Source organism: Neltuma alba, unplaced genomic scaffold, assembly GCF_004799145.2.
Source record: "Neltuma alba isolate B1F8T4 unplaced genomic scaffold, ASM479914v2 tig00002384_pilon, whole genome shotgun sequence".
In the NCBI taxonomy this organism is placed as follows: Eukaryota; Viridiplantae; Streptophyta; class Magnoliopsida; order Fabales; family Fabaceae; genus Neltuma; species Neltuma alba.
The window spans coordinates 91,795-102,341 of NW_021632841.1; the positions used below are offsets into that span (position 1 = coordinate 91,795).

The 10,547-nt window shown below is 32.2% G+C and overlaps 1 protein-coding gene across 1 annotated transcript; it reads right to left on the reverse strand.

Annotated features, from left to right (window-relative positions):
* Positions 1-6,300: 6,300 nt before the first annotated feature.
* LOC114724776 (cytochrome P450 82G1) lies at positions 6,301-10,346 on the reverse strand. The gene is made up of 4 exons (XM_028911230.1): positions 9,904-10,346; positions 9,339-9,635; positions 8,885-9,228; positions 6,301-7,105 (listed from the first exon to the last, which is right to left on the reverse strand). Exons 1-4 carry the CDS (start codon positions 10,280-10,282, stop codon positions 6,449-6,451), a joined length of 1,677 nt encoding a protein of 558 aa, XP_028767063.1. The 5' UTR covers positions 10,283-10,346; the 3' UTR covers positions 6,301-6,448.
* Positions 10,347-10,547: the final 201 nt, after the last annotated feature.

Consider the following 10,547-nt stretch of genomic DNA (forward strand, 5'->3'; position numbering starts at 1 on the left):
CACATGTGCTTAAGACTTGCTCATCAGAGTTTGGTTCTTAATTTTTATACTGATTTGTTGCAACTGGATTGTGCTTTTCTAGCATATTTGCTAAGTGGCGTTCTCTTTGTATATCTTTCTGCAGTGTGCCTCTGATATAATAAAAGAAGTGAGAGGGTGTAAAGTTCTAATAGACTTTTGTTAATCTTCTATTATCTGGTACTTGTACAACTTCTTTTGCATATTAAACTATATTTTCAAGTTCGATTAACCGTTCTATGGTTAGATTAGCTGTTACAGATCAGTGCTTTTAAAGATGGAAACCGAATAACTATTGAGATCCTTCAACAAAGGAGACTTGAATTCTTAGAAGTTAGGAAACTAAAAAGGGAACAGATGGGAAGAGAAGAATAACCCTTGGGATATTAGTTTTATCTTATAAAGAGAATACAAATTATGCAGTTTCAAGGCTTCTGGTTATTGGAGTTGTGATGTTTTTGCTTCTTCTTCCTATTTTCCTTCATTTGAAACTCAAAAAGCAATTATTCCTTAAGAACGCTTAAAGAAGAGTTATTGTGATTTTAAAACTCTGCTCATTGTCTATATTGAATCCTAATAATCATGTTTTTGTACTCGTTATCTAAAAGGCATAGAAGTAGACTTGATTTCCAGCCAATCTCGAGTTCTAAATCTTCTAATTTTTTATTTTTGATTTTTTTGGAAAATATTAATAAAAATTTAAAAATATATATGCATTAAAGTCATTTTTAACTTAAATAATTAATATATATATGCATGTAAATAAAATCTTAAAAATAGAAAGAATGTTTTATATAAGAAAAAATTATCGTACAGACGCACGAAATTGAAAAATGGCCCTGAAGTTCCAAACTTCTTGACAATAATAAATTGCGCTCAAGGAAGGATCACGTTGGCAGGGAGCTTCTTTGCATGTGGACTGTTTGATTTGCAGTTGTCTGTTATTCGTTTTTTCAGTTTCAGTTTATATTGTTGGGTTTTTTAATTTATTGTTCTGGGCCATCCATATTGCTTGGGTAATTTGTGTTTAGCTCAAAATTTTCAAATGTAATATGCTGGCCTTTTTAATGTGGATTTTTTTTACTTTATGAATAAATTTCCTTTTAATAAAATAAATAAATAAACATAAAAATTCTAAAAAATAATAGTTAAGTTTTCAAAACTTTAAAAGGTTACCGGAATTTTTAAAATTCCAAACTAGTCATAATGACTAAATTGAAATTTTAAAATATTGGTGAATTTACAGGGGAAAAAAAGGCAGCATTGTTAATTTATCAATATCTTAAAATTTCAAAATTCAACTATCATTTTTTTTTGGAATTCTTGTTAAATAAATTGTACTGTCTAATGATCTTGCCCTCTCATGTGTCTTCTTCTTCTTCCTTCTACATTTTATACTAATAATTCTGGTTTTTAATATAAGAGTTAATTTGACATTCAATCTAGTGCTAAATATAATACTCAAATCTACTTTATCTCTCCTATTTATTCATTTTTTTAAAGTAATTAATATAGTAGTTGCATATGTTAAAAGGTTCCATCAAATGGTAGTTTTAGATAATACACATGATTTGTAAGGGTATTTTAGAAAAGATAACACATATTTATTACAAATAATTAACTTAAAAACTTCTTTAATCTATTCAAATTAGTTAACTAACTATTATATTAAGTACCGAATGTAGTATTATTTTACAAAATTCAACGTTGCAAATTGCATTACTTCTTATTTGGGTACTGTTTTTCTTCGCCTTGATCATTTCTAATGGGTTTAGCATTAGGAATTGAGTGAAAAATAAATTAAAATAATCCACAAGGCTTAATTTAAGTTTAAGCTTCGTCCGGTTCATGCCTCTAAAAATTTAATCAAATCAAGCTAGTACATTCTATCAACATAGAATTTTGGAGTAAACCTTACTAGAGATCAATTTTAATCAGTTTACATCGTTTTTTTTTTTTTTGTGGGGTCAAAAATCAGTTTGCACGGTTTGCTTCAACATAATTTGATTTGACATAACTGATTTAGATAAGTTTTAAACATGCTTACTTCTCTTTATCATTAACATTTGTATTTAATTAAAGTCATAAAAACTTAGTTACTTATAAAATTAGTTAATCATGTGTATTAGAACTATCTTTTTATAAAACTTTTAACATATGAAATCATCATATGAATTAGTTTGAAAAAAAAATGAATAAATATGAAAGACAGAGTGAATTAATGTTTTATATTTATGATCAAAAATTAAATTTCTAACTAACTCTTATATTTAAGACTTGAGGTAACATTTAATTGAACTGCTTTAAATACATAAACTTTTCTTGGCATTTGCATTACATCTTAATTCCAGATTAACAATAGACATATGCAACTGTGCACGATAACAAGAAATTCATATCAAATTTGGTCTAAACAATCAAAATAATGACATGAGTAAGGTAATAATTTGTCTTATCATATGGATGAAAACAAAATCCACAAGCTGGAGAAGCCTTAATGTTAAAACTAGGACAGGTTTCTGTTGAAATGAGATCATTGTAAAAACTTCTTTCTCCCAATTTTCTCAATCAAGTAAATGTTTAAGAATAGAACTAAATATATTAAGTCCAAACATGATGAGTAATAGAAGAAGTACGGTTTGATCGGAAATAACCCAACCGAACAAAATAGTAGTAAGATTCGAGGTCTCAATCTGTCATAAAAGATTTTTGTATTTCACAACATTTTTATCTGAAGATTTTGTTTTACTATATTTCCTTTTGAACTAATTCCTTTAATACTTGAATTTTAACTTCAATCCTGTGGGATTGGTAAAATCTTCTGAAAGATACTCCAACCCTCTTCATCCTTCACCTATTATGAAAGAATGCAAAGTTAATTATATACAAAGACATAGTTATCCATTCATATGCTTGTAATTAACCTGTAATATCTCATATAACTTTTATAATTTCATATGCATCAGATAAATTTAATTTCAATAATCATCCATTTATCATTTAATTGGTGATTTTTTATATCTTCAGAAAAATTGTTGAATGTGATCGATGTTTGTAACAACTAATATATAAGACATAGTCATGAACATATGACTCACCAATATATTTTACATGATGAGAGAAACTCATTTGACATGAGCTATCACACAATTGAAAAGCACTTGTTTTTTTTTTTTTGCCAGAAAAAGAACTTGTTATTTCTGTTATATATGGATGTGGATGAATAGTACGGTAAATACATTTATTTTTTGCCAGATGTAAATACCTTTATTAGTTGATCCTCAAAGAAAAAGTATTTGTTTTAACAATGTTACAAAAGACTGAAAGTTAAAAATGAAACAAACATCACAGAAATCACTTAATGGTTAATTGATACATGTACAATAACGGAATAATCTAGGCATTTACTTCTATATCATTAATTAATTAATTAATTAATTATTAGGTTAAACCTCACTTAATGGTAAATTATCGATTTGTTTTATCTTCCCCTTATTTAAATTAATTAAAAAGGTAAAGTATCCCTGATCTTATTTTTCAGGTGCCCATAACACTTTTTTTTTTTTTGTGATGCAATTTTATCTATGATCTTTTAAATTTAGTGCAGTCTCACTCTTTCTTTATTTATTTAAAATCACATTTTTTATTAATATTAATTGTTAAAATTAACCATTTTGGTTTTTCTCATCAAATTATTAACAACTTTCACACAAACTAACCAAATTACAATTAAATAAGAAAACTGAAAAATGGATTAGATTGCACTAAATTTAATAGTGTCAATGGATATATCTGAAAAATAAGATTAGAAAACTGGGTTTACTTCGATTAAAATTGTCCACAAAATTCAAACGAAGAACCATTCTCGATCACAATTTTTTTTTGAATAAATACTGGATAACACAGACCTACCAAGAAAATTAACTTCCCTTATCAACCTTCTTGATCACAATTTCAAGATGATCTTGCTGGGGCATGTCATTATCACTGTTTCTTCGTGTCTTCTTTTCAGAGGGCAATAGCACAACACTGGTCTAACAATGTAGGCCAACTCGATCACGTGCTTGAACTTGCAGCTCTATTATTTGTGCACATTTCTTGGATTTTATAAAATAATTTAACATACATCGTAAGCTGAAAATTTAAAAATGTAAACTGTAGACGAAATCTTGGAATTGACATCGAAGAGGTAAAAGTTTTTTTTTTTTAAAAAAAAAGGAGCTTTTTGGCTGGCAATGATTTTGGAACAATTAACTTGTGAAAAAAAATTTAGATGGACGATTTATTTCACCAGACCATAAAATTTGGGTTCTATGATGTACTTAAAAAATAATACAAAAAATTACATATTTAAATTAAAATAAGATAGGCGCCTCTCAACGTCATTAACTGTACTATTTGGCATGAGATTTTCTTGGATTGTAGGAGAAAAAATCAACAAGTGCCGTCTGGCCATTATCAATAAGGGCCATCACAAGAATTCATATATACTGACCAATTTTTTGGAATTTAAGGCTAATCAATTTTGATTATTAATGCTATATAACAAAAACGGAGAAGTGGAAAATGTTGGATCCATTCACATGACCTAAACTTTTTTCAACAAAAAACAAAAGACACCTTGACATCAGCAACAGAAATCAGATTTCAATCCTCACTAAAAGAGGCGCAAGTTTAGTGTTAAGCATTAGTAGCTTGAATAAGATTGCTTCTTAATATATCCATGACAACTGACAATTGATTACAAGCCTTGTATCGATTAGATTGCACGACGCTATTAAACTTTATTAATAACCAAATTTTTAAATAAATTGGTAATTAAAAGGTCTCGCTCAATAATTTTATTAAATATTTTTTTCGGTCTTCCTAAACCCAATTTTAAGAGATTCCAAGCCGCTTTGCTTATCTTCCTCACCGGCGCACCTATATACTAGCCCCTTCTTTGTAGGTGTCCAGACCACTTTATATGATTTTTTTTTTTTCATTTTTTCTTCAATAGAAGTCATCACTCTCACCTTTTCTCGTATATAGTCATTACTAGTTTTATCTTTTTTTTTATATGACTACGTATCTATCTCAATATTTCCATCATAACTACCCTTATTTTATGTTCTTGTTACTTCGATGAAACCCAACATTTACTATCATATAAAAAAAAAACGGACGATCATCATATCATGGTGGGATAGTGATCAAATTAATAAATTAAAAAATTGAGCACGAATCACAATTTTTTCCCAAAAACCGTCACGTACAATGCATGAACAGCCAAATGAGATTCTAAGTCATTATAATATAAAATTTTTATTAAAAAAATTAATTAAAAGAGGGGAAAATAAGATTCAGATTATTTATTTAAATTATATTATATTTTAAAATTGAAAAAGAAGTTTGACCTAATGTGTGCTGTTTCACGTGTTTCAGATTGAGTCGAGTGTATAGAGGCATCTGTATCAATATCTAGTGATCACCAATGGCTTAAATCTAGTGAAATAGACTAGTCTCTCATAATGTGACTAACTAAGGTTTGAATCTTTGTTAGGAGATATACCCGTATTTAGTGTTCGACGGTGACTCAAATAGAATTTCTTTCAATAGCAGGACACCTATGCATTTGCAACGAAAAAAAAAAAACCTGAGATCAAAATGTTTTGTCAGCAATTAGCATGGGATGAAATTAGACGCCACCATATCGAACCAACCGGTGTTAGTTATATTTGTAAGAGCTATGAATGCTTAAGGAGAGTTCGAGTTTAAGCTTGTACGAATGCAAAAAATACTCCTCCGCTCCTAGATATAAGACTTTTTTTGTAGTGTAATTTACACTACAAAAAAAGTCTTATATTTAGAACCGGATGAGTATTTTAAAAAGAGCTATCCCCTGTTTGGAATCGACCAAACTCAAATTTAGATTGATCATAGGAGTTTTTTCGTTCAAACACTCTAAGGTAAAATTTATAACCAAACAACATAAATATCCACACATCCAACGTTAACACACACAAAACTATACTACTCCTCCGGTCCTTAATATAGGACCCAATTATTAAGTTGGTTTTGGTCCTAAATATAAGGCCCATTTCTGATGTTTATCAATTTTATCTAAATTACCCCTATGGATATTCCCTCAACCATAATCAAGTAGAAGAGGGAGATGGGGTATAAGAAAGATGATTATGGTGTTTTGGGAAACACATGCCATATTTCGTATAATTAACTAATTTACTTAACTTTCTTAATCTAGTCAAATTAGTTAAATGGGTCTTATATTAAAGACCAGAGGAGTACTTTTTATTTATTAGCTCCACTAGTGTGAGCTATTTATTTCATCTGCTCATCGAAACTTGAGTCCTTATAATGAGAACCTCCCATGCATATATACATACATATAAATGCATACATGCATACATACATACATATATATATATATTCAAAGTTGCTGATAAAGCTCAAACGAAAGACGAGGCTTGATCATAACTTGAAGTGGATTAAGCTTAGGCAAAGCCACCCCTAAGCCTTCGCTCATTTCCACTGCAACACCGCCAGCCTTGGCTGCCGGCGCCTGCGCCTGCGCCGACAGATCAAACCCTTGAAGCAACCGAGCCAGCGTCAAGCTCACGACTTGAAGCCCAAAGGTGGTTCCTGGGCACGACCTTCTTCCTGAACTAAACGGAATGTACTCGAAGTTCTGACCCTTAAAATCCAAATCCTTATGATCATCCTCCATGAATCTCTCAGGCAAGAACTCGTTAGGGTTTTTCCATGCTTGTGGGTCCCTTTGAAGCTTCCAGATGTTGATGAGAAGACGAGTGCCTTTTTGGACGAAGTAGCCTCCGACGAAGCAGTCTTCCATGGCTTCTCTGATTCCAGTTAATGGAGCTGGAGGATAGAGACGAAGGGTCTCTTTGATAATGGCTTGGAGGTATTGAAGGTTCGTAATGTCAGATTCTTGGACCCATTTGTGTGTTCCTATGTTGGTGTCGAGCTCGTCTTGTGCTTTTTTAAGGACATTTGGATGGTTTAAGAGCAAAGATAATGCCCATGTTACGGTTATTGCTGTGCTTCCGGTGCCTGTAAGGATCAGAGTCTGCAAATTAAAACAAAAAAACAAGTCATTAGTATGTGATAATTTAGTGTTTATTATTGATGTTCTAGAGAGATCTATCAAGGGAAAATTAGGGATAAATCCCTCATTAAAAATTTAATTAGCAAATGGGATCTAGGATGATTGATTTCACAAGGGAAGATTAGTTGCACACAAAAAAAGATAAGTTGCAGAAAGAGAAAATAGCTTGTAAAGAACATTATTTAGACGTGAGGAATTAGTTGCACATAAAGAAGATAACTTGCACATAAGAAAATTTCATTTGCACAAAAGAGAAATTGAGTTGCACATCACACAAAGGAAGATCATTGCACACAAAGAAAGATATATTACACACAAAAGAAGATAAGTTACACACAAAGGAAGTTAAACACAATCGTTAGGTCCCATTTGTCAATTAATTTTTAATGGGGGATTTACCCCCAATTTTCCCATCTATCAAATACCATTTTCTAGGATTAACTAAATCATTTGACTTTTCTTAATCAAACAAAGTTAATAAAATAGCTCTAAATTAACCACGCAATCTTTTTCATTTTCCATCTCATCAGTGATAATTCATGGATCATGATGTGGCAATTTCCTATTTTTACGTGCAAAATATGGACCCTACTATAATTACTACTATCTCCGATTCTAATTATAAAAGCTAGTTGACTAATTTGAGGGGATTAAGGAAAGAAGTTAAGTTAGTTATTTGTAATAAATATGTGTTGTCTTTCCCAAAATATCTTTGCTAATCAAGTATATTGGCTAGAACTACTATTATTAGAAGGACCACCTTAAGAAAAAATGCATAAATGTGAAAGATAAAATGGATTGAGGTCTTATATTTATGATCAAAATAAAAATCAAATAAGATTTTATATTAAGAATCAGATGTAGTATCTAAAAACTCGTTTTCCACGCAACTGCCCAAGGGAGACAAAACCATGTTCATGATTCGACGTAAAGATGTTTGTAAATGCTGGTTGAAATATTTGGTTAAAACTTGTACTCGCAAAATCTACTATCCTTAAATAACCAATTATGAAATATTAAGAAAACAGCTAAATTGAATAAGTATAACAAATATATGCATGCTTTCCTAAATGATTTTTTTAATTAATCATGTGCTCAAAGTTGAAATAACTGCTCCGAGACCCCTTACTATTAATAAGAATATTTTGAGGGAAATAAACTATAAATTTAGAAAACAAAATAAATTAAGGTTTTATATCCAAAACACAATCTAACTTTCAATTAATTCTTATATTAACAACTAGAAATAGTAATATATAATAAAATTTTATACCATGTTACATGAATGTAATATTGGCAATTAAGAAATATATATACAATTAATTATTACAATGTACCCGTGAAGAAATAATGAGTACATATGCTCGGTAGTAAAAAAAAAAAAATCTTTTTCTTTGAAAATAATCAATTTTTTAAGCTCAATATCGTCCTGAAAATTTTCTTAAAAAAAATAAAAAGATGTATGTTGTCTTTTTTACCGTTTAGGTGACAACAGCTAACTTTTTTAACACTTCTAAAGTAAAAGTAATATTGAGCCAAAAAAAAGAGAGAGAGAAGGAACTTTCCGATGCCATAGTTGCTTTATGAATACATCCGACGCAAAAATGACCTTTTAACTCTTTCTTATCATATAACTCCCTGATTTTTTACAAGAATCATTTTATGAGATATTTTAATTATATAATGAAGTAAAGATGGGAATTGATTGGTCCAGGAATTTAGAGGGAGGAAGTCATATACCAGAGCAGTGGCCTTGATAACGACGTCGCGTTGATGGCCACAAATGAGAGCATCCTGATCGGAGAACATGGAAATGAGGACGTCCATGAAATCAGAGTCGTCGCGATCCGAATAAGCTGTCGTCTTGTGAAGATGCTGGTGAAGCCACAGTTGCAGCACTGAGTCTATGTCCTTGGCCGTCTTCTTCATGGCCCTCACATGTCCCTGCAAGTCCACCCACTTGTGCCACCTTAACGGCAGCGCGTCCGCCTCCACAAACACTCCGCTCAGATATGTCATCTCCTTCACCGCCTTCTTCAATCTGAATGCCTCCCCCTCTTCGTCACTTAGGGTTTTCTCATCCCCTGATGATGATGATGCAATGGATAGTTTTGTTTTCAATTAGTCAAGCAGTTACTATTGGTCTGAGATCACAAACCAGAACAAACCCGCGATTTCCCATTTATAAAAGTACCTGAGAATCTCTTGCCGGCAATAATGCGGACGTTGATATTGAAGGTCAAGTGCTCCAAGAGCTGACTCATCGGCACCTCAACCATATGATCGTGATGAGTAATGTTCTTATGGTGTCGTTCATAGGTTGAAAACAAATCCTTCACAAGACATAGTATCTCGGAGTCTCTCACGTGCTTCAGTTTCTGGAGCCTCTGCGGTGAGAGCAGCTCCAACGTCGCTATCTTCCTCATCTCTCTCCAGTACTCCCCATACGGTGCCAGCGCAAAGAAGGCGTTGTTATACCCCATGTACCTCCCTGCCCACCACAATTACACACCTTTTGTTTAGCCATGGGAGCTCTTATAATCTCGTTTCAGCCTCAAAAAATGCTTATAAACTTTATTGATTATACGAGCATTAAAAAAAACTCGTGTAATTTCATTTCAAACGAGTCAAAATTCAGAAACTGACTTATAAATGGATTAAAGCTTGATATCATAATATGTGTGTGTATTAGCATAACGCATGGTCCTCTATATATTATGATATTTCAGCACTAATAAAGTGAGTGGGGGTTGGTATACCTGCTGCGATGTTGGGCCTGGTGGCGAAGATTTTGTCGAAGGTGGAGAGGCATTCTCTGGCGAGTTCTCTGCCGGAGACGATCAGAGTGTTGTGAAAGCCGAGCCTGAGGGAGAAGATGGGGCCATGAGCTTCGGCCATGGAAGACAGAGTCCTGAAAACTGGCACACCCCCTCCCAGAAGATGGAGGTGACCTATTAGAGGCAGCCTTCCTTTGGCTTCTGGGGCTTTCTGCTTCTGATGCTTCTTCTTCTTCTTCTGATGACTCGTTGATTTAACAATGAAAGCTACCAACAGTACAAACAAGAGAGCCCACACTAGTCCTCCTCCTTTAGATTCAGCACCAGTGTGATCAGGAAAAAGAGGAAGAAGGAGATCCATAATGTTGGTACAATAATAATGAGAGAGACCCTGGTTACGTTTATGCCTGGACAGCTCTTCTGCTTCAACTTGCAGCTCTATTTATGCACGTCTCTGGGATATTTAAAAAAGAAAGAAAGAAAGCAGTGCGCCGCCTTAGCTGCTTCTTTTCAGCTTCAATGCTTTTCATCCAAGAATCCTACGTATATGTTATACTCTTTGTTGTAAATGTAGTATTCATTTTATAATATAATTTATATTATAAATCAATCTTATATTTATAACC